Genomic DNA, 24992 nt, shown 5'->3' with positions numbered 1-24992 from the left:
AGCTTTTTTCGTATAGCTTTAGCAGTCTATGTACATAGGAGGTGTTCATAATGTTATGTTTCATGTGAATGAGTAATCTGAGCATCTCAATGAATTTAGTTATTTATTGAGCACCTTTGACACATAGGTACTGTTCTTATTCCTCAATATCTCTTGAATCTTTATGATTTAGATACCTTTCTTACATAAATCATATGCTCCTCTCAACCTCAAAAGTTCTCTTATGTTTCTGCTGCCATGCCTGGCACATCATAGAAGGTGCTGAATAAATGTTGAGCTGAACTGAGTGAATTTAGTGGAAAAAGAGAAACACAAGTTAGTTAAAACCTGTCAGGTATTGATGAAGCCATAATAGGTACAAAGTACTTTGTACATTGGGAAATCAGGAGAGATTAATTTTGATTAAGGTATCTGGGAATGCCCTGTGGATTAGGTAGATTTGATCAGGACCTGGAATTCAAGGACTGAGGGGGTGTGTGTGTGTGTGTGTGTGCACGCTCAGTTGTGTCCAACTCTTTGTGATCCATGGACTGTAGCCCACCAGACAGTGTCCACAGGATTTCCCAGTCAAGAATACAGGAGTACATTGCCATTTCCTTCTCCGTAAGGACCGAGGATGAGGGCTTAAGGATGGAAGTATGAGTTAAGGCTTGGAGGTATAAGTTAAAATGTTGTGTTTTGTTATGTTGATTAAAAAATTAATAGTTGATCTAAGAAAGAAATGGAAATTTAATTTGAGACAACCTGAGGTTTATAACCTGGGAGACAGTCTTTCAGAAAGCTGAGGACTGCCCCACCCCTTAGAGGTCACAGCACAGTTAGAGAAGTTTTTGAGATAAAGGGTTATACATCAAATGAATTATTGACAGAAGGAAGGTTATCTCTCAAGGAGTTATAAAGTAGTGGATCATCCTGACACTATACAAGATTGAGAAGGACTATAAGCTCTGGTTAATGCAGATACACAACACACTCTAAGGGGGAGGGAAAAGGCCCGATCTGGCAGAGAAAAAATTTATGTTTAAATTATTCTTGTCTTGCTATAAAATATGAATTTATTTCATCAATTAGAGTTATTTTGGTGGCAAAAAAAGAGGGTGGGCGAATGGCCTAAATGAGGCAAAATAAAAAAGGAGTTTGGTCTTATATTTTGAGGACTTTAGCGTGACCAATCGTTATAATTGCAGTTTTCAAATGTTTCCGGGAAACAGTGCTTTCAATATGGCTTGGGGCGTCAAGAGAGAGGTGGACCAGAGACTGCAGTTAGCCTGCTGGTGGACAAAGCAGGAAGTCGGAAAATGGCAAAAACCTTCACGGGGAGAAGGGTATTTAATGGCCAGCACTGGTCAGGAGGTAAGGAAGGAGTGTGCACGAGGAAGCGAGGCTGCGGAACAAGGCTTGTGAGGATCGCACAAGCACGCCGAGGAACAGCGGCGAAGCCCACAACAGGCCGGCTGCATTCTGCGAGGGTACAGGCCTGCTCAGCCAGCTGGCGCCTGGCCCCGCCCCTCTAGGCCTGCCCAGGAACCATCGCCCCGCCCAGCACTCGCCGCCCCGCCCCGTTACCGTCGCCCCGCCCCGCGCTTCTAGCCCGGCACTCCGTCTGTCTCCCTGGTTGCAGACCCCAGCCACTGAACGTCCTTGGCCCCGCCCAGAGACGGCGGCAGGGCTGGCGCCGGTTCGACCTGGCAGAGGGAGGGCCTGGGCGGTGGGAGGGAGGTTACCTTTCCCTCTCTCGCCCTCCGTCGCCCGAAGCGGGAGGAAGAAGCCGCGGCAAAGTCCGTGGGCGGCATGGCAGAAGCTCCGGATGAGCGCGAGCCGGGCTCCGTGGCAGGGGAGCAGCTGCAGCAGCAACACGTCGGGTGCCAAGTCTTCTCCGAGCGGCTGGCTCAGGGGAAGCCACAGCAAGGGTTCCTCTCCAGTTTCTTCACCAACAACCAGAAGTGCCAGCTTATGCTCTTAAAGACGTTGGCCACAAGTAGGAGCCTTGACCCGGGGGCTGGGCGTCTGCAGGGTGGGGTCTGAGACCGGGCGGGCAGGGAGGGGCCTCCGCACCCCTCCGCTAGGGGGCTCGGGGTTCGGCTCAGGTGTGGCGGGGCCGGGTTCTGGCCCCAGGGGCAGAGTTAAGGCAGATTTGGCATCGTGGGGTGGGTGTGGGGGGCTGAGCCTCAGTTTCGATCAGAGAAGGCGCTGAGGCCCTCTTCAGGACTGTTTGCTTGTGGCGTGAATGAGGAGTCGGGTTAGGAGTTAGCCCTGTCCGTGACACTCTGACAGATCCTCTCATTTCATAGGTAAATTGTGCATTAATATGGGGACTGGAGAGTCCAGGTGAAGCAGAGTTTTAAAGAGCTACGTTAATTAAAGCATACTTGCTGAAACCGCGCAACTCAGATGGGATTTGAACCCAGCTAAAACTCAGATTGGGACTTAAGCCCTGCAGGCTGGGACCGGAACCTACTGTCTTTTAAATGCAATCGCACACCTGGTCTCAGGAAGTTCAGGTTCTTTATGTCTCACTGCAGTAGGAGTTGAGCAGGAGGCAAAATGATAGGTAAGAAGTAGATTTATTGAGAGAGATACAAACTGCATAGACAGTGTGGGCTGTCTCAGAAGGGAGGCCCTGGGAGATCCCTGTACCATAGACAGAAGGTGGTCTGTCTTAGGTGGTGAGGGTGGCCTGGATATATGGGCTGGTTAGTTTTTATGGGCTAGATAATTTCATAGGCTAATGAGTGGGAGGATTATTCCAACTCTTTTGGAGACAGGGTGGGGATTTCCAGGATTGGGGCCAGAGCCCACTGTTTGGCCTTTTATGGTTAGCCTTGGAACTGCTGTGCGATGTGTCATTTAGCATGCTGATAAATTAAAATGAGTATATAATAAGGCTCAAGATCTACTGAAAGTTGGATCTTCTGCTGTCTTGGGCCTAATTGGTTCTAACCATTTTATGTCATGTCCACACAGCTCTGTCATTCTCTAAGGGTTGTGTCCTGCCCTGTTTTGTCCTGGCTCACTGCTGCTGGCAGTGCAAAGACAGTTTTGCAGTCCTACTCTTTGTTGAAAGGGGTTCTTAACCTTCATACACGGATGGGCTTCAGAATGTGGAAACTTCTGATATGTACTACGAAACTCCTGTTTGTATGCTCCTAAGGGCATTTTTCTGGGGAGAGAGTTCATAGCCCCATGATGTTCTGAGATGCCCATGAACCTGAAAAGGTTAAGAACCATTGCTGTGGGTTACATAGGGACACCATCTGCTGACCAGTTTCTAAATCCAGGGACATTGCACTAGAGATTCTTAACTTTTTTACAAGGCCCTAGACTTCTGCTTTATTGACTATGCCAAAGCCTTTGACTGTGTGGGTCACAATAAACTGTGGAAAATTCTGAAAGAGATGGGAATAGCAGACCACCTGATCTGCCTCTTGAGAAACCTATATGCAGGTCAGGAAGCAACAGTTAGAACTGGACATGGAACAACAGACTGGTTCCAAATAGGAAAAGGAGTACGTCAAGGCTGTATATTGTCACTCTGCTTATTTAACTTCTATGCAGAGTACATCATGAGAAACGCTGGGCTGGAAGAAGCACAAGCTGGAATCAAGATTGCCGGGAGAAATATCAATAACCTCAGATATGCAGATGACACCACCCTTATGGCAGAAAGTGAAGAGGAACTAAAAAGCCTCTTGATGAAAGTGAAAGTGGAGAGTGAAAAAGTTGGCTTAAAGCTCAACATTCAGAAAACAAAGATCATGGCATCTGGTCCCATAACTTCATGGGAAATAGATGGGGAAACAGGGGAAACAGTGTCAGACTTTATTTTTGGGGGCTCCAAAATTACTGCAGATGGTGACTGCAGCCATGAAATTAAAAGATGCTTACTCCTTGGAAGAAAAGTTATGAGCAACCTAGATAGCATATTCAAAAGCAGAGACATTACTTTGCCAACAAAGGTCCGTCTAGTCAAGGCTATGGTTTTTCCAGTGGTCATGTATGGATGTGAGAGTTGGACTGTGAAGAAGGCTGAGTGCCGAAGAATTGATGCTTTTAAACTGTGGTGTTGGAGAAGACTCTTGAGAGTCCCTTGGACTGCAAGGAGATCCAACCAGTCCATTCTGAAGGAGATCAGCCCTGGGATTTCTTTGGAGGGAATGATGCTAAAGCTGAAACTCCAATACTTTGGCCACTTCATGCAAAGAGTTGACTCATTGGAAAAGACTCTGATGCTGGGAGGGATTGGGGGCAGGAGGAGAAGGGGACGACAGAGGATGAGATGGCTGGATGGCATCACTGACTCGATGGATGTGAGTCTAAGTGAACTCCGGGAGTTGGTGATGGACTGGGAGGCCTGGTGTGCTGCAATTCATGGGGTCGCAAAGAGTCGGACACGACTGAGCGACTGAACTGAACTGAGACTTCCCGAGTTTACTTTAGATACATTAAGAGAATCAAAGACAAACTTGTTTGTCCCAAAACAAGACTACTGTTTTATGGCTGGCCAGTGACAGTTCAAAAGTCAACCACTCAGTGAGTTTTCCATCCTTCTTGAGATTACCTGCATCTCCAGGAATCAGGGAAGGAGAAAGGGGAGTAGAGGGGAATGATGACATTGTGTTTACTTTGCAAATATGTATCAAATGCCTCCTAGATTCTGCTTTGGGCAAATACAGAGAGTAGTTGGGACCCTGCCTTTAAAATGTTCCAAAGTGGAATGCAGTGAAAAGGACATGGGCTGCAGATTTAGAAGTGGGTTTAAATTTTGATCCCTTTCCTTGTTACATATGGAAGAGTGATTTAACTCTCTGATCCTGTCTGTCTTTATCAGGAAAAGGAAAAGGGAGTTGGGAAGGGGTGAAAGTACCTCTTTTGGGGTTGTTGTGAGGAATAGGTTTTATAAGTTTAAAGAGCCAGTGTATCAGGAGCTGAATAAAGAAACTGTAGCTGTTTTTTACAGTGGAAGAGCCAAAAAGTGGAGCAAGAGTTGAGATAGGAAGTGAGAAGGGCCAGGTGCTGAACTTGAGTCCCAGTAGGAATTAACCTGCTTCACCCTTCCAAGGGGAAAGCTGCTGGAGAACCTGTTAGTGTATTAAAGCATCAACCTGCAGCTTTAAAATCCTATCCCTGGGATGGGTGTGATGAAAGAGATCAGGCCTCAAGGGAGACATTTGTTTTATTTTTCTCCAAAGCACATCCATTCTAAATACTGTAGGTCCTTCTTTGAAGAACCAAACCAATGTGCTCCCAGCAATTTTTTTTTTTTTTTTAAAAGAGGACACTGGACTTTTGAACCCATTTTAGTTCTGTAAAACTCTCAGGTGCTTCAGTAATACTGCACTTAGTATGGTGCCTGATACTTGATATACACTAAGTAGAATTTATTAATAATAATTGTTTTACTGTTAACACTCTTTAAGAGGGGTCAGGTTAGAAAAGCAGTAACCAGTACCTAACTTTCTCATCCAACAATACTTTTACTTACCTGTTTTTTGCTTTCAGCATTTGAAAACCTTAATATCTTTTTTTTTTTTTTTTTTGCTTACGTCATGTAATTTGCTGTGCATTTATATTCTCAGACAGGACATCTATGTGAAAAGTTGATGTTAGAGGCACTTGGGTTCCTTATATTTTCCTGTAATTTTAACAGGCTCATAGATTCTTTAGAAGTGGTGGTGGGGGGCTCCGGAGTTGTCTAGGCCTTTTCACCCCCATCACTGACCAGAAACCTTTGTGCCATCAATTGACCAGAGTGTTTTAGAGCTCTGTTGGAACAGGTTATCTTTGAAGCCCTTTGAGGCTACCAGGCCCTTGTATCGACTGCTGTAATTGTTGGAAAAACCTTTTCTCATGCCGAGTTGAAATGTGCTCCATGTAACTTCTGCCCTTTGGTCCTTGTTCTGCTCTCTGAAGAAATGTTGGCAGAATCTATTCCCACATGACACCCCTTCAGATACTTGAAATTATTGTGGCCTTAGTTAAATCTTTTTTTTTTTTTTTAACTTTAATCTTTTTATTTTGTATTGAGGTATAACCTATTAACAATGTTGTGGTAATTTCAGGTGGACAGCGTAGGGACTCAGCCATACATATACATGTATTCATTCTCCTCCAAACTCCCCTCCCACTGAAGCTGGCAAGTAACAGTGAGCAGAGTTCCATGTACTCTACAATAGGTTTCTGTTGGTTATCTATTTTAAAACAGCAGTGTGTACATGACCTTCCCAAAGTCCCTAACTATCCCTTCTCACACCCCGACTCTGCCCCACAACCATAAGTTTGTTTTCTGTCTGTGAGTCTCTTTCTGTTTTGTAAGTTCATCTGTATCGTTTCTTTTTAGATTCTATATATAAGGGAAGTCATATGGTATTTCTCCTTCTCTAACTTCCTTTACTCAGTATGACACTCTCTAGGTCCATCCATGTTGCTGCAAATGGCATTATTTCATTCTTTTTAGTGGCCGAGTAATATTCCACTGTCTATATGTACCACATCTTCTTTATCCATTCCTTTGTCAATGGACGTTTAGGTTGCTTCCACGTCTTGGCTCTTGTAAACAGTGCTACAATGAACATTGGGATACATGAATCCTTTTGGAACATGGTTTTCTCCAGATGTGTGCCCTGGAGTGGGATTGCCGGGTCATGTGGTAGCTCGATTTTTAGGTTTTTAGGGCACGTCTGTACTGTTCTCCATGGCGGCTGTAGCAATTTACATTCCCATCAACGGTGTAGGAGGGTTCCCTTTTCTCCACACCCTCTCCACCATTTGTTGTTTGTGGATTTTTTGATGATAGCCATTCGGACTGGTGTGAGGTGATATCTCATTGTAGTTTTGATTTGCATTTCTTTAATAGCTAGAGATGTTGAACCTCTTTGCATGTGCCTGTTGGCCATCTGTATATCTTCTTTCTCCTTTCCAAATCTACAAATCCCTTTCTTGCTTCCTGTGGAACAAAGCCCTGAACTATTCCAGTCACCTTCCCCTGTGGAACAGCTTTGGTTGGCAGGCCCTGTTTAGAGTGTGGTACTCAGAATGGGATGCTGTGTACAGATGAGGGCAGACCACAGTGGGGCCACTTACTGCCTTCCTCTAATCTGGATACTGTGCTGCTGTTCATTTCTGTGGCTATGACCACAGTCATGTTGGTATATTTTGTACATGTCTTTTGGTATATATTTTAACACATGGTGTTTGAGCATTTAACTGAGAAACATTTGATATTATCTAAGATGTTTGATGGAACATTTTGGTATTTCTGTGAGTGTTTCATTTCATTAAAGACCTGCTGTTATGTTAATTTAAGCTTATCTTTTTGTATTTATTTTTTAATCAATTTTAAGATATTAATGTTACTTAAATTATTACTAATTACTGATTAGTGTTACTTAAAATTAGATATTAGTATTACTTCACTAAGATTTGAGAGGTATTTTTTTCTTTTATAATATTTGGATAATTTAATTGCTGCTGTTTTTTTTCAATTACCATATGTAATTGAATCAATATCTTTCTAGATCCATATGTCAAACTTCTACTTGATGCCATGAAGCATTCAGGTTGGTAAGTAAATCTTTTTAAAGTACTTCTCTATATTCTGACTGCTGAAAACAAACCACTCCTTTCTCCCCCATCCCCCACAAACTGGAACTACTTCGGATTTTTCACTTCAGGCCACAAAGCCCTTTCCATATGGTAGGTGGTGCTGGTGGTGGTTGGCCGCATTCTCTCCAGGCAGGCCTTGTTCTCTCCGGACCTCTTCTGCCCTAACTCCACATCTCTGGCTCCACCATTCATCTCAGGTATTTAGTAAAGACAATACTAAAAATCTTTATCGTAACTAATTACCAAACCTGGTTTTTTCACTATGCCAGTCTCAGCATTATCCTTAATAGAGACGAAGTCTCAGTTTGTTATGCATGCAGTAGCCTTCCGGGTGTTGTTCAACTTTGAGGGGATCAGAAAAAGTGACTTCTGAGCTCCCCTTCTTAACATTCTGGCCCGAGGGCAGAAACCCCAGCATATTTCCAATGTGGTCTTCATTAGTCGAGCCAATGCTTTATGGACTCATGGCCTAGCATTTGAACTGGGATCGATTTTGCAAAGACAGTTTCCTTATTTTACAGACGAGAGAACTAAGTGCTGAAGGTGTTCAGGTGCTTTCCCGAGGTGTCCTGTGTGGCAGTGGTGGAGATGTGGGTGATCTGGGTCTCCTGGCCCACGGCTGTGCCCCATGGACACTGCTTCTGGACGTGGTCTCTTTAATCCTTTCTTGCCTTCTAGTGCTGTTAACAAAGACAGACACTTTTCTTGTGAAGATTGTAATGGAAATGTCAGTGGAGGTTTTGACTCTTCAGTGTCTCAGGTAGGCGTTTTACCCAGTTGTTTTCTTTCCTCCAGTTCTCCTCATGTTTGCTGAGTGCCTTCCACATGCCAGGCATTCTACTTGGTAGACTTTGTGCAGGATTGAAAAAAAATGAGTTAATGACGATTCTGACCCTTAAGGTCCTCACATCTCACAGGGGAAACAAGACATGAATGCAGACAATGATAGAATTTGAGGCAGGTTAAATTCTTGGAGGTGGGTGTGGTTACCATTGGGGATGTTGTGCAGTTCAGCTGCTATATGGTGGGAGGCTTTGAATGTCAGGATAAAGAGTTTCATCTTTACACAGTGGGAAATGATGCATCTTTGAGAATTTTTGATAAGGAGAGTGAGTTTTCTCATCTGTAATATATGGGTAGTGATTGTATTTATCTCACAGAACGGTTATGAGAATTAAATGAGATTTCTCTTGTAAAGTACACTCAAGTCAACATGCTAGTTTTAAGTCAGTGGGGGGTTCTGACAGAGTCTCGAGGTGGTAGATGGATATGTCATGTGATGAGGGTAAATATAAGTGTTGTATGTCACTGATTCCATAATGAGTATATAACACACTTAACTACATTTAATTGTTTCCTGCTAGGGGACGTTATGTGTATTTTGGTTATTTATAGCTGTTGCAGGGAGATCATGGAAAGAGCAACATAACAGAGGGGTGAGATGTCTGAGTTTTGGAGTCAGATAGACTTTGAGTTCAAATCCTTATTCCCCTGCTTATTAGCTATGGGGCTTGGGCAAGTTATTTATTTTATTCTCAGTTTCCTCATTTGTAAATTAAAAAAATTAATTAATTTATTTTAATTGGAGGCTAATTACTTTACAGTACTGTAGTGGTTTTTGCCATACACTGACTTGAATCAGCCATGGGTGTACATGTGTTCCCCATCCTGAACCCCCCTCCCACCTCCCTCCGCATCCCAATCCCTCAGGGTCATCCCAGTGCACCAGCCCTGAGCACCCTATATCATGCATGGAACCTGGGCTGGCGATCTGTTTCACGTATGATAATATACATGTTTCAATGCTATTCTTTCAAATCATCCCACCCTCACCTTCTCCCACAGAGTCCAAAAGACTGTTCTTTACATCTGTGTGTCTTTTGTTGTCTCGCATATAGGGTCATTGTTACCGTCTTTCTAAATTCCATATATATGCATCAGTATACTGTATTGGTGTTTTTCTTTCTGACTTACTTCACGCTGTATAATAGACTCCAGTTTCATCCACCTCTTTAGAACTCATTCAAATGCATTCTTTTTAATGGCTGAGTAGTATTCCATTGTGTATATGTACTACAGTTTTCTTATCCTTTCCTCATTTGTAAATTGATAACTGTAACACCTATAGCTCTCCAGGTGGGTCCTGGTGAGTTCATTCCCTTTTGGGGTTAAATAGAGTACACCTTTTGAATCTTCATCTTATTTCTCAGCAGTGTTATACACAGTTGGGAACTCTTTTTCTTTTTAATTAAAATTTTTGTTGTGAAGTAACTCATTCATACAGAAGAATAACAAACCTATATGTATGCTTTAAGTCCTAATAATAAAATTAACATCTGTATAACTGCCACACAGATTTGAGAAATAAAACCGTGCTGGGACTTTAGAAGCCTGTGTGTCCCTTCTTGGATCATAGCCCCCCTTCCTTATTTTTGACTTTCGTAATAATCATTCCCTGCTTGTCTGAATGGTTTTAACATCTATGTATATAGTGAAACATTGTGTTGTGTAGTTGCCTGCTTTTAAAAAAGTTTAAAAAAAATTTATTTATTTGGCTGCACCAGGTCTTAGTTGTGGTAAGTGAGATCTTTCATCTTCATTGCAAAATGTGGGGTCTTTAGTCATAGCACATAAAACCTTTGGCTGTGGAATGTGGGATCTAGTTCCCTGAACATGGATCAAACCCCGGACCCCTGCACTGGGAGCGTGGAGTCTTAGCCACCGGACCACCAGGAAAGTCCTTTGTTGCCTGCTTTTAAGCTTTATATATACTTGGGGTCATATGTAATACTCTGTCATTCTATGGAATTATACAGGATATAGTCCTCTGTAACTTAATTCTTCTGTACAACATTGTGAGATTCTTCTGTCTTGTATGCATCCCTGGTTTATTTAGTGTCACTGTTGTGTATATTATTCCAAATCAAATCCCTTATGATTATACAGTGGAAGTGAGAAATAGATTTAAGGGCCTAGATCTGATAGATAGAGTGCCTGATGAACTATGGAATGAGGTTCGTGACATTGTACAGGAGACAGGGATCAAGACCATCCCCATGGAAAAGAAATGCAAAAAGGGAAAATGGCTGTCTGGGGGGGTGGGGAGCTTTACAAATAGCTGTGAAAAGAAGAGAAGCGAAAGGCAAAGGAGAAAAGGAAAGATATAAACATCTGAATGCAGAGTTCCAAAGAATAGCAAGAAGAGATAAGAAAGCCTTCTTCAGCGATCAATGCAAAGAAATAGAGGAAAACAACAGAATGGGAAAGACTAGGGATCTCTTCAAGAAAATCAGAGATACCAAAGGAACATTTCATGCAAAGATGGGCTCGATAAAGGACAGAAATGGGATGGACCTAACAGAAGCAGAAGGTATTAAGAAGAGATGGCAAGAATACACAGAAGAACTGTACAAAAAAGATCTTCACTACCCAGGTAATCACGATGGTGTGATCACTGACCTAGAGCCAGACATCCTGTAATGTGAAGTCAAGTGGGCCTTAGAAAGCATCACTATTAACAAAGCTAGTGGAGGTGATAGAATTCCAGTTGAGTTATTCCAAATCCTGAAAGATGATGCTGTGAAAGTGCTGCACTCAATATGCCAGCAAATTTGGAAAACTCAGCAGTGGCCACAGGACTGGAAAAGGTCAGTTTTCATTCCAATCCCAAAGAAAGGCAATGCCAAAGAATGCTCAAACTACCACACAATTGCACTCATCTCACACGCTAGTAAAGTAACGCTCAAAATTCTCCAAGCCAGGCTTCAGCAATATGTGAACTGTGAACTTCCTGATGTTCAAGCTGGTTTTAGAAAAGGCAGAGAAACCAGAGATCAAATTGCCAACATCTGCTGGATCATGGAAAAAGCAAGCGAGTTCCAGAAAAGCATCTATTTCTGCTTTATTGACTATGCCAAAGCCTTTGACTGTGTGGATCACAATAAACTGTGGAAAATTCTGAAAGAGATGGGAATACCAGACCACCTGATTTGCCTCTTGAGAAATTTGTATTCAGGTCAGGAAGCAACAGTTAGGAGTATGTCAAGGCTGTATATTGTCACCCTGCTTATTTAACTTCTATGCAGAGTACATCATGAGAAACGCGGGACTGGAAGAAACACAAACTGGACTCAAGATTGCCGGGAGAAATATCAATAACCTCAGATATGCAGATGACACCACCCTTATGGCAGAAAGTGAAGAGGAACTAAAAAGCCTCTTGATGAAAGTGAAAGTGGAGAGTGAAAAAGTTGGCGTAAAGCTCAACATTCAGAAAACGAAGATCATGGCATCCTGTCCCATCACTTCATGGGAAATAGATGGGGAAACAGGGGAAACAGTGTCAGACTTTATTTTTCTGGGCTCCAAAATCACTGCAGATGGGACTGCAGCCATGAAATTAAAAGACGCTTACTCCTTGGAAGGAAAGTTATGACCAACCTAGATAGCATGTTCAAAAGCAGAGACATTACTTTGCCAACAAAGGTCCGTCTAGTCAAGGCTATGGTTTTTCCTGTGGTCATGTATGGATGTGAGAGTTGGACTGTGAAGAAGGCTGAGTGCCGAAGAATTGATGCTTTTAAACTGTGGTGTTGGAGAAGACTCTTGAGAGTCCCTTGGACTGCAAGGAGATCCAACCAGTCCATTCTGAAGGAGATCAGCCCTGGGATTTCTTTGGAAGGAATGATGCTAAAGCTGAAACTCCAGTACTTTGGCCACCTCATGCGAAGAGTTGACTCATTGGAAAAGACCCTGATGCTGGGAGGGATTGGGGGCAAGAGGAGAAGGGGACGACAGAGGATGAGATGGCTGGATGGCATCACTGAGTTGATGGACGTGAGTCTGAGTGAACTCCGGGAGCTGGTGATGGACAGGGAGGCCTGGCGTGCTGCGATTCATGGGGTCGCAAAGAGTCGGACACAACTGAGCAACTGATCTGATCTGATTTGATGTCTGTAGTAGAGTTTACTCTCTCTAATGTCATTTCCAACTGTATTGTTATAAGCAATGCTGCTGTGAATTCCTCACTTTCTCTCCTGAAGCACACAGGCAGGAGTTATTATAGGGTCTCTGCCTAGAGTGCATTGCTGGCTCATATCTCATGCATTCACTTGACTTGAACAGCTAACGCCACTTTTCTTGCCACGGTTTCCGGTATGCAGCACTCCTGCAGTGGCTCCTTTGGTAGCTCAGCTTCCTGTACCAGCCCTTAAATGTTGAGGTCCCTTAATCCAGAGTGTTACAGCCCCTTCTTTTCTTTCCTGCACTCTGCCAAGGTGATCTCATTTGTTTTGCTAGGTCAGAACTCTGTCTTGAACTCCACATCCGTAGAGCCAAGTGTTCACTGCACACCTACACTTGCAAGTTTTAAAGGCATCTCAGACCTTACATGTCCAAATCCAAACTGATGATTTTTACCATCCTCCATCTCCACCCAACCTGGTCTTTTAGTTTTGCATATATCAGTGAATGGTACCACCATCCATCCTATTACCCAAGCTAGAACTTTAGGGGTCATCGTTGATACCTCTGATTCCCTTCTTTTCTATCCAGCACCACATTTTGTGCAATCTACCTCCTAAATACCTTTTAGGCTTCTACCACCCTAGCTCGGGCACTATTATCTGTTGCCTAGAATACTTTATTCTCATTCAGTTAGTCTCTCTGCATCCAGTTTGGATCATCTTATGCCTGTTTTTCCAACTGTGGTCAAAAGGATGAAAGCAAAATAAAACACCCCCTGTTTCACTGTTCCCTGTCAGTGACTTCCCATTGCTGTCAGGATAAAGAGTGACTTGGCCCTGATGACCTCACCAGCCCTACCTCATGCCTACCACCTCCAACTTTGTGCTTCAGTCCTATAGGCCTACCTTCACCTTCTCAAACATTCTTGTCCTTCAACCCTCCCCCTAGCCTTTGCGTGTATTATTCTGTCTCTGAAATGCTCCCTTCCCCTCTCCTCCAATTTAACTCCTGTTCATCCATCCATTAGATCCCAGTTTTAACATTCCTTCTGCAGAGAACCACTTCCCAACTCTGCAGATCAGGTCTGGTACTCCATTGTATGTACTCATAACAGCTGTTATTGCATGTGCTCAAGCATTTTAGTAAATATTTGATTAATTTCTATCTCCATTTGTAGACTGTAAATCTAATAGGTCTTGATAAATATTAGTTGAATAAATTGAATGCTGAATGAATGTATATAAAATACCTGGGACATGTCCCAGTGTCTGGCACATAGTAAGTACGCAGTAAGTAGAAACTATTATTATTAGGACCCCTCATGTCTTTGTTATTCTTATAGGGTCCTCCTGTTCAGTGTGCTGTTGGCTTTTTGCACTTCTTTCTGAAGGTCTTTCTGAGGACTTTTCCTGGCAATTCTAGTAGAATGGGACAGTGTGGTCATGCATTGTTGATTGATTGCTCATTCAGAAACTTGATAAGAAGCATTTTACATATATTCTCATTTAATTCTCACAGTTTTATGAGGTAGGTAATGTAAGTCATCTCCTTTTAATAGTTGAGGAAACTGAGGCACATAAAGCTTAAGAAACTTGCCCAAGGTCACTGACTTAGTAAGGAGTGGGGCTGGAATTTGAATCTCTGCCTCATTCCACCGTCCATGGTTAAATATTATTAAGAGTCCAAGACAGTGGTGCAGTCCACCCAGCGAGGATGGTATGTGAATAAATGTCCTTAAACTAAGTGCTGTGCAGTCCAAGGAGAGGAGAGCCCTTGGGGAAGGCTTCCTGGCATGTATGGAGAAGACTGGGCCTTGATGGTGGGGTGGGTGTGGGCTCGATAGAGAAGAGTAAGTGAGGCTTTCCATGCAGTGAGCCCCCTCAGGTGAGAGTGAAGGTGGAATCTTATGAAATGAGAGGAGCTCTTAGAAATAACTGAACTTCTCTCATTTTGGTGCCTCTTAGATTGTTCTGTGTCAGAATAATATCCGTAATCAGGCCCACATGAACAGAGTGGTCACCCACGAGCTCATTCACGCGTTCGATCATTGTCGTGCTCACGTCAATTGGTTCACCAATGTCAGACATTTGGCCTGCTCTGAGGTAAGTTTTATTGTAGAAGATACTTTCCCCCACCCTGAACATTGTGTGTTTGAACACTTTATTCAAGTATGATTTATTTAAACATATTTGTTTTCTTGTTATAATTCCATGTTGGTCTTCGATTTCCATTTTTAACTATTGAATACAATTTTTGTCTTAAATATAACCTTTAAATCCTAACAGGAAAAGGAGTACATCAAGGCTGTATATTGTCACCCTGCTTACTTAACTTATATGCAGAGTACATCATGAGAAACACTGTGCTGGAAGAAGCACAAGCTGGAATCAAGGTTGCTGGGAGAAATATCAGTAATCTCAGATATGCAGATGATACTACCCTTATGGCAGAAAGTGAAGAGGAACTAAAAAGCCTCTTGATGAAGGTGAAAGAGGAGAGTGAAAAAGTTGGCTTAAAACTCAACATTCAGAAAACAAAGATCATGGCATCTGGTCCCATCACTTCATGACAAGTAGATGGGGAAACAGTGGAAACAATGTCAGACTTTATTTTTTTGGGCTCCAAAATCACTGCAGATGGTGACTGCAGCCATGAAATTAAAAGACGCTTACTCCTTGGAAGAAAAGTTATGAGCAACCTAGATAGCATATTCAAAAGCAGAGACATTACTTTGCCAACAAAGGTCCGTCTATTCAAGGCTATGGTTTTTCCTGTGGTCATGTATGGATGTGAGAGTTGGACTGTGAAGAAAGCTGAGCACTGAAGAATTGATGCTTTTAAACTGTGGTGTTGGAGAAGACTCTTGAGAATCCCTTGGACTGCAAGGAGATCCAACCAGTCCATTCTGAAGGAGATCAGCCCTGGGATTTCTTTGGAAGGAGTGATGCTAAAGCTGAAAGTCCAGTACTTTGGCCACCTCATGTGAAGAGTTGACTCATTGGAAAAGACTCTGATGCTGGGAGGGATTGGGGGCAGGAGGAGAAGGGGACGACAGAGGATAAGATGGCTGGATGGCATCACTGACTCGATGGATGTAAGTCTGAGTGAACTCCGGTAGTTGGTGATGGACAGGGAGGCCTGGCGTGCTGTGATTCATGGGGTCGCAAAGAGTCGGGCATGACTGAGCAACTGAACTGAACTGAACTGAACTGAAATCCTAATAATAGTGATTTGACTATTATATGACTATGACTAATTATAAAAAATATAAAAAAACATCTTTTCCTATGGAATAAACATTTCTTATAAAATTGATATAAACATTTACTGAGGGCTGTATGCCTAACACTGTTCTGTTTGTGGGTTCTTATTTAATCTTCACAACAATCCCTTGAGGTGTAGATACTGTTATTCCCATTTTATTTATGTGAAAAGTGAGGCATTTGTTTAGATACCATGGTTAGTAAGTGGCAGAGGCAAGATTACAATCAAGGTTCTTGATGGGTTTGCTGTGCTGCCTTCCACAGGTAAAGTTGCTAGCTTTCCGTAGAATAAAACAGTTCATTTCAAAAATGCAACATCAGTTCAGTTCAATCAGTTGTGTCCGATTCTTTGTGACCCCATGGACTGCAGCACGCCAGGCTTCCCCTGTCCATTACCAACTCCAGGAGCTTACTTAAACTCATGTCCATTGAGTTGGTGATGCCATCCAACCATTTCATTCTCTGTCGTCCCCTTCTCCTCCCACCTTCAGTCTTTCCCAGTATCAGGGTCTTTACCAGTGAGTCAGTTTTTCGCATCAGGTGGCCAAAGTATTGGAGCTTCAGCTTCAGCATCAGTACTTCGAATGAATATTCAGGACTGATTTCCTTTATGATAGACTGGTTGGATCTCTGCAGTCCAAGGGACCCTCAAGAGTCTTCTCCAACACCACAGTTCAAAAGCATCAATTCTTTGGCACTCTGCTTTCTGTATAGTCCAACTCTCACATCCATACATGACTGTTGGAAAAACCATGGCTTTGACTAGACAGACCTTTTGTTGGCAAAAGTAATGCCTCTGCTTTTTAATATGCTGTCTAGGTTAGTCATAGCTTTTCTTCCAACGAGCAAGTGTTTTAATTTTATGGCTGCAGTCACCATCTGTAGTGATTTTGGAGCCCCTCAAAATAAAGTCTGTCACTGTTTCCATTGTTGCCCCATGTATTTGCCATGAAGTGATGTGACCAGAGGTCATGATCTTAGTTTTCTGAATGTTGAATTCTAAGCCAACTTTTCCACTCTCCTCTTTCACTTTCATCCAGAGGCTCTTTAGTTCTTCTTCGCTTTCTGCCATAAGTGTGGTGTCATCTGCATATCTGAGGTTACTGATATTTCTCACGGCAATCTTGATTTCAGGTGCTTCATCCAGCCCAGCATTTCACACGATGTACTCTGCATATAAGTTAAATAAGCATGGTGACAATATACAGGCTTGATGTATTCCTTTCTCGATTTGGAACCAGTCTGTTGTTCCATGTCCAGTTCTAACTGTTGCTTCCTGATCTGCAAACAGATGTCTTAGGAGGCAGGTCAGGTGGTCTGGTATTCCAATCTCTTTAAGAATTTTCCACAGTTTGTTGTGATCTACACAGTCAAAGGTTTTGACGTAGTCAGTAAAGCAGAAGTAGATGTTTTTCTGGAACTCTCTTGCTTTTTCTATGATCCAATGGATGTTGGCAATTTGATCTCTGGTTCCTCTGCCTTTTCTGAATCCAGCTTGAACATCTGGAAGTTCACGGTTCATGTACTTTTGAAGCCTGGGTTGGAGGATTTTGAGCATTACTTTGCTAGTGTGTGAGATGAGTGCAATTGCGTAGTAGTTTGAGCATTCTTTGGCATCGCCTTTCTTTGGGATTGGAATGAAAACTGACCTTTTCCAGTCCTGTGGCCACTGCTGAGTTTTCCAAATTTGCTGGCATATTGAGTGCAGCAGTTTCACAGCATCATCTTATAGGATTTGAACTAGCTCAACTGGAATTCCATCACCTCCACTAGCTTTGTTCGTAGTGATGCTTCGTTAGGCCCACTTGACTTTGCATTTCAGAATATCTGGCTCTAGGTGAGTGATCACACCATCATGGTTATCTGGGTCATGAAGATCTTTTTTGTATAGTTCTTCTGTGTATTCTTGCCACTTCTTAAATCTTCTGCTTCTGTTAGGTCCACACCATTTCAGTCCTTTATTGTGCCCATCTTGCATGAAATGTTCCTTTGGTATGTCTAATTTTCTTGAAGAGGTCTCTAGTCTTTGCCATTCTATTGTTTTCCTCTGTTTCTTTGCATTGATCACTGAGGAAGTCTTTCTTATCTCTCCTTCCCATTCTTTGGAACTCTGCATTCAAATGGGTATATTTTTCCTTTTCTCCTTTGCCTTTAGCTTCTCTTCTTTTCTCAGCTATTTGTAAGGCCTCCTCAGACAACCATTTTGTCTTTTTGCATTTCTTTTTCTTGGGGATGGTCTTGATCACTGCCTCCTGTACAATGTCACAAACTTCTGTCCGCAGTTCTTCAGATACTCTGTCTATCAGATCCAATCCATTGAATCTATTTGTCACTTCCACTGTATTTGATTTAGGTCATACGTGAATGGTCTAGTGGTTTTTCCTACTTTCTTCAATTTAAGTCTGAATTTGGCAATAAGGAGTTCATGATCTGAGCCACAGTCAGCTCCTGGTCTTGTTTTTGCTTACTGTATAGAGCTTCTCCATCTTTGGCTGCAAAGAATATAATCAGTCTGATTTCGGTGTTGACCATCTGGTGATGTCCATGTGTAGAGTCTTCTCTTGTGTTGTTGGAAAAGGGGGTAGTTCTCTTGGCAAAACTCTATTAGCCTTTGCCCTACTTCATTCTGTACTCCAAGGCCAAATTTGCCTGTTACTCCAAGTATCTCTTGACTTCCTACTTGTGCATTCCAGTCCCCTATAATGAAAAGGACATTGTTTTGGGGTGTGTGTTCTAGAAGGTCTTGTAGGTCTTCATAGAACTGTTCAATTTCAGCTTTTTTGGCATTACTGGTTGGGACATAGACTTGGATTACTGCGATATTGAATGGTTTGCCTTGGAAACGAACAGAGATTATTCTGTTGTTTTTGAGATGCACCGAAATACTGCATTTCTTTTGTTGACTGTAAAGGCTACTCCATTTCTTCTAAGGGATTCTTGCCCACAGTAGTATATATAATGGTCATCTGAGTTAAATTCACCCATTCCAGTCCATTTTAGTTCACTGATTCCTAAAATGTCAATGTTCACTCTTGCCATCTCCTGTTTGACTACTTCCAATTTACCTTGATTCATGGACCTAACATTCCAGGTTCCTATGCAGCATTAGACTTTACTTCCATCACCAGTCACATCCACAACTGGGTGTTGTTTTTCTTTGGCTCTGTCTCTTCATTCTTTCTGGAGTTATTTCTCCACTGTTCTCTAGTAGCATATGAGCACTTGCCGACCTGGGGAGTTCATCTTCCAGTGTCCTATCTTTTTGCCTATCTTTGCCTATCTTTGATGGCGGAGTAGAAGGATGTGTGCTCATCTTCTGTGAGAACTCCAGAATTACAACTCGTTGCTGCACAACTGTTGACATGAGAATGCCCACCAAAAAATATACCCCATGTCCAAGGGCAAAGGAGAAGCCCCAGCAAGACGGTAGGAGGGGCCACATTGCATTAGGAATCAAACCCCATACCTGCCAGAGACACTTGGCGGTCTCAAACAAAACCTTGTGCACACCAGGAGACTCCACAGAGACTGAACCAGACCAGCCCCTGAGTGTTTGCATGTCTTTGCTTGGAAACCTGCCTTTCTTCAAGATTCATGTCAATCATTGTATGGCCTGGGAGAACTCACTTTGTGCCAGTGTTATCTCAAAATGCATGTTGTGGGTGAGGGGCCTGGTGCCAATCTCTGAGTTTTGAGACATTTCCTTTCTCTCATCTGCAGCCTGCTAGTAGCTATATAGGATTCCCTGGTGGCTCAGACTGTAAAGAGTCTGCCTGCAATTTGGGAGACCTGGGTTTGATCCCTGGGTTGGGAAGATCCCCTGGAGAAGGAAATGGCAACCCACTCCAGTATTCTTGCCTGGAAAATCCCATGGATAGAGGAACCTGGCAGGCTACAGTCCGTGGGGTCACAAAGAGTCGGACATGACTAAGCAACTTCACTTTCACTTTCAAGATGATATTAAATGTTTGAGTGTGTCCTGTGGTGTTTGAGTGTGTCCTGTGGAGGTACAGGGCAGCAGTGGCCTGCTGCAGGAGCAGGGGCTCTGGGTGCAGCAGCCCGGGGTATGGCATAAGCCCTCTTGGAGGAGGTTGCCATTAATCCCATCATAGAGCCGCCAGAACTTAACACAGGACTGGGGAAACGGACTCTTGGAGGGTACAAACAAAACTTTGTGTGCACCAGGACCCAGGAGAAGGGAGCAGTGACCCCACAAGAGACTGACCCAGACTTGCCCATGAGTGTCCAGGAGTCTCTGGTGGACGCGTGGGTTGGCGGTTGCCTGGTACAAGTGCAGCACTTAGTGCAGCAGTGCGTGCAGGGGACCTTTTGGAGGAGGCCGCCATTATCTTCGTTACCTCCACCATAGTTTTGGCCTCAGGTCAAACAACAGGGAGGGGACACAACCCTGCCCACCAACAGAAAATTAGATTAAAGGTTTGCTGAGCATGACCCCGCCCATCAGAACAAGACCCAGTTTCCCCCTCAGTCAGTCTCTCCCATCAGGAAGCTTCCATAAAAGCCTCTTATCCTTATCCATCAGGGGGCAGACAGAATGAAAACCACAATCACAGAAAACTAATCAAACTGATCACATGGACCACAGCCTTCTCTAGTTCAATGAAACCATGAGCCATGCTGTGTTAGGCCACCCAAGGTGGATGGGTCAAGGTGGAGAGTTCTGACAAAACATGGTTCACTGGAGAAGGGAATGGCAAACCACTTCAGTGTTCTTGCCTTGAGAACCCCATAAACAGTATGAAAAATACAACATAGGAAGATATTTATTATTACCTTCCTATGTGGATTGGATTGCTTTCAGAAATACATACATATATGCTCCTAGAAAGACATTTGTATTTCATGCTTGCATTTCATTAATTGAAGAGTGCAATGTGCTGAGAAGCTAAAAAAAATTAATATAAATTTCAAGCTTATATTTCATAACTTAGATTATTTTCTCTTTCCCTTGAAATTAATAAGCAGCCTCACTGCATCTGATTATAACTCATATGATTTGGAAAAAAGACTGAAACCTGAGCTTTTGAATATTTCTTTCTCTTGGGTGTTACAAGAATGAATGCCTGTTAGCTAGTTAAAGTGTGTTAAGTGCTTTGAGCTCCTCAGAGGAATGAAGCTATGTTATTATAGGAGTAACAGGAAGTGGGCTATCTGATTGCAGTGAATGAGCAAAATTGTGGCCAGGCTGGCTATAGAATGTGGGTAGTTCCACAACTATTTCACATATTAAAGCTGCTTTTCAGATTAGGAAATGGCAACCCACTCCAGTATTCTTGCCTGGAAAATTCCATGGACAGAGGAGCCTGGTGGACTATAGTCCATGGGGTTGCAAAGAGTTGGAAAACATGACTGAGTACATACACAAAGCTGCTTCTTACCTTAAAGATACAGCAAATTAGAAAATATGTGCTAACTTCAGGCCAACTTCCAAACTGGTCATATTCATAGCATGACCAGTTTGGAATGTTCTTGATTCTTGTACCCATTAATTTTTCATAGGCCAATTGAGGCCTTGGAGGAAGGTCATGAACTTACATGGGTTTAAGGGAAGGTACGGGAGAGTTTCAGGGGTTTGGGCTAGGAGGCCTGGGAGGTTTGTGTGCCTGAGTGTCTTAGGTACTGTTCTGTTTTATGAGCATGTTGAAAATCAGTTTGTAGGTCTTTGGAAGAACGCTTTCTTGAGTCCTTTTGGTCATTGCTAGAAGTGAGAACAGAGTATCTGTAAAGATTGTAGAGACCATAATCTTTAACTCAGAAGTCCAACTCTGACTTTTGGTTCCAAAAGAAATTAGTTCTGTCATTAAGGCTCCAGAGAAACATTTTGAAAATTCCTTTTGAATAGGTGATTCCCCCCATATATTTGGTGTTTTGTAGCATAGCTTATAGTTGTCTGTTTTTTTTTTTTTTAAATGCTTTTCTGGATTCAGTAATTATTTGTTTATTTATTGGTTGTGCTGGATCTTCGTTGCCATGCCGTCTTTTCTCTAGCTGCAGCCAGCAGGGGCTAAACTCTACTTGTGGTGCACCAGCTTCTCATCGTGGCGGCTTCTCTTGTTGCAGAGCATGGGCCTCAGCAGTTATGGCACAAAGGCTTGGTAGTTACGGTTTCTGGACTCTAGAGCACAGGCTCAGTAATTGTGGCGCATGGGATTAGTTGCTCCACGGCATGTGGGATCTTCTTGGACAAGGGATCGAACCCATGTCTCCTGTATTGGCAGCAGATTCTTTAGCACTCAGCCACCAGAGAAGCCCTTTGCTCTTTTTCTTAAGAACTTCGTAAGTCAGTAGCGTTAAAATCTTACAGGTACTCTGTCCTCAGAAAAATATGCCAATTTTATATTATTTTATAATAAAAAAATCAGTTGATATAAGGTGTAGAGCACAAATGCTTACTTTCTTTTTGTCTTCTTTCTGTCTTTGTGACAGGTTCGAGCTGCTAACCTTAGTGGAGACTGCTCATTTTTAAATGAAATATTCAGGTTGCATTTTGGATTAAAACAACACCATCAGGTAAAAACTAACATATGAAATCGCTTAACTGTCAAGAGTGCTATGAGTGGAAATAATGCATAGAAAAATGAGAAGTACATTTAGTATTTGAAATGTGAAAGAACTATTATTTGAACAGAATACAACATTTATATCACTTAAGCCAACAGAGGGAATTCAGTTATGTTTTTATAATTATGGGGAAGCTCTGTGACTGGGAGATTTTCACAGTGAAAAGAGCTATGATATCTCGCATGGGATCATTTTGGACGGGGGTAGATAATGAATAGAAATGAAATCACATCCTGTCTTACTTCTATTCTAACAGTCCTGGACTTCTGTTTTCAAACTATCATTGTTCTTGAGACAAAAAAGTAATACCTGTGAGAACAGAGACTGCATTTCAGCGCAGTGTGTATTAATGCACCTTTATAAAGGCTGTGTGATGTGACAGCAAAGCTTTGGATCGGCACAGACTTAATTCTGAAGAACTGAGCTGAGAGATTTTGTACACAAAACAAAATGAAAACTATAGGCCAGATCAGTCCTGCTGGAAAGCTTTTAAGGTCACCGATAAATGGACATGGGGAGAGGAAATTTAGAACTGATGGACTGGTGAAGAATGTGAGCAGTTCTTCCACAGCAACCAAGGGGCTCTGTGTCCACACTGAGGAGAAAGGCTGGTCAGAGCTTTTCTATGGGAAGAGGTTGCTGGACCAGTATGTGATGTACATGGGTATCAAGATAACAGTTTCAACCAGATGTAGAAAGGACAGGCTTGGAACAACAACAGGAAGGTCCTTGGTGGAGTAACTCAACTCAGCTCTGGGGAGGAAGGTGGAATGTCACAGTGAACTAAGAGAAACTGTGAACTCAGTGAATGGGAGTCAGAAGGCAAACCTGGGGCCTGGGAAGGGTGACTGAGCAGATAAGGCTGTTACGCTTTCAGCCTGTGTCAGGTCCACTTGGTGATGTGCCACTGACTTGTCCTGAGCCACATGGCATCTGTGCCCTCCAATCCCTGCTCTTCTGGTGAAGTCAGCTCAGGCAGCATTTGAATGGGCCGTGTGTTCTGGCTCTCAGTGGAAAGAGCGGAAGCAGGGTACACTCAGCACATCCCCAAGAAGAGGCTAATGCATATAAGGCATGTGATCCGGGGCCGAGAGTCTTTGAAAGAAATCTCTCCTCTTTTTACTTTGGGTTGGAAGTAGCAGTGGATGAATACAGCGGGCAATAGGATGAAGATAGGTGGAGGCAGTGGGAGAACAGGCCTAGCTTTTGTATAGTGTGTGCCCAAGAAAAAAGTTGTTTGATTTTTTTTTCCCCCCTGAAAAATTAGAAAACCTTCAAATTTTGTGTGTGGTTTCCTGTTGCCTTCAGGGGAGATGCCCCTGTCAAAGGAAAAGTTATCTAGCAATGGTCAGCTATGAAAAATTGAGAGAGAGAGGCACAGCAGTATATTTCAGATTTATTCAAGTTAAAAAAAATTCAACCAGAACCTTATTTATAGACGTTTTTTTATGATTTTTCAAATTGGGAGTTACTGTTTAGCAGACATTTCCTAGAACTTATCATCATTGGGAAAGATAAGAAGAAGGGAGGAGAGGAGATCTTTCTTATACCTAAATAATTTTAGATTGAGCTAAACATGCTCCATAATTGCATCTTTATTTTTTGGACTGATAGAAATGAATAAAATAACATGAGAGAAAATTAATTTTGACCGTGGTTCAGACCTTTTGTGAAGTGTTACTATTTCATGAGTAAATTTTCATTAACGCTATATACTTTCTTGCTCCTTAGACTTGTGTGCGAGACAGAGCCATTCGTTCTATCCTGGCTGTTAGGAACATTAACAAAGAAGTAGCTCAGAAAGCTGTTGATGAAGTTTTTGAGTCTTGTTTCAATGACCATGAACCTTTTGGAAGGATCCCTCATAATAAGACCTATGCAAGATATGCTCATAGAGACTTTCAAAACCGGGATCGATACTACTCAAATATATGAAGAAAATGATATTTTATACTATAGAGCTTCAGTGATCATGAAGAAAGTATGGTTCCTAAGTGGACAAACATAAACGATCAATTAAATACAGGGAAGACACAGAAGATGCTGATTCTAACATCAGAAAAAGTAACTGTGGTGAGAAATGAAATTGCCTTAAACGCAAAGGCAACCATTGTATCTTTGCGGCTTGGATCTTTATTTACCAGTTGGTAAATAAAGCAAATAAATTGTTCATTTAAAATTTTCTACAATATACTTGTTATTACTTGTGTTTTGTTTTTATGATAGTGATTTGTTTTTATTATATGTGATTATTTTAATACTTGATTATGAAACCTGTGAAGTATGCCCTTGTGTGATGTGTATGAATTCTTTGGAAAAATGTCTTCAGATCCTCCGTCCATTTTTAAATCAGGTTGTTTGTTTTTTGATGTTGAGTTGTATGAGTTTTTGTATATTTTTAAAGTAACCCCTTATCAGATATTATTTGCAAATATCTTCTCCCATTTAGTAGGTGACCTTTTCATGTTGTTGATGGTTTCCTTTGCTATGCAAAGGCTTTTTAGTTTGATGTCCCTTCTGTTTATTTTTGCTGTTCTTTTGCTTGCCTGAGGAAACATATCAAAACAAAAATTACTAAGG

The 24992-nt window shown here is 42.3% G+C and overlaps 1 protein-coding gene across 3 annotated transcripts; it reads left to right on the top strand.

Moving 5' to 3' along the window:
• The first annotated feature begins 1580 nt into the window (after positions 1–1580).
• Positions 1581–24601, top strand: ATP23 (ATP23 metallopeptidase and ATP synthase assembly factor homolog). 3 transcript variants are annotated; one of them, XM_061416648.1, is made up of 6 exons: positions 1581–1978; positions 7515–7560; positions 8281–8362; positions 14532–14669; positions 22278–22361; positions 24144–24601. In XM_061416648.1, exons 1-6 carry the CDS (start codon positions 1792–1794, stop codon positions 24345–24347), a joined length of 741 nt encoding a protein of 246 aa, XP_061272632.1. In that variant the 5' UTR covers positions 1581–1791; the 3' UTR covers positions 24348–24601. The 3 variants fall into 3 exon arrangements, with proteins under 3 accessions (XP_061272632.1, XP_061272634.1, XP_061272633.1); XM_061416649.1 differs by lacking the exon at positions 1581–1978 and adding an exon at positions 7671–7799 and having other exon boundaries at positions 7530–7560; XM_061416650.1 differs by lacking the exon at positions 8281–8362 and having other exon boundaries at positions 1936–1978.
• The last annotated feature ends 391 nt before the right edge of the window (positions 24602–24992 follow it).

This window comes from Bos javanicus, chromosome 5 (genome assembly GCF_032452875.1).
Source record: "Bos javanicus breed banteng chromosome 5, ARS-OSU_banteng_1.0, whole genome shotgun sequence".
Classification (NCBI taxonomy): domain Eukaryota; kingdom Metazoa; phylum Chordata; class Mammalia; order Artiodactyla; family Bovidae; genus Bos; species Bos javanicus.
This window is presented reverse-complemented; position numbering and strand designations above follow the sequence as displayed.

Coding starts and splice junctions, on each gene's coding strand:
- ATP23 (XM_061416648.1), top strand. CDS start 1,792: ATGGCAGAAGCTCCGGATGAGCGCGAGCCGGGCTCCGTGGCAGGGGAG. Junction 8,363..14,531: donor TTGACTCTTCAGTGTCTCAG/GTAGGCGTTTTA, acceptor GGTGCCTCTTAG/ATTGTTCTGTGTCAGAATAA. Junction 14,670..22,277: donor GACATTTGGCCTGCTCTGAG/GTAAGTTTTATT, acceptor TCTTTGTGACAG/GTTCGAGCTGCTAACCTTAG.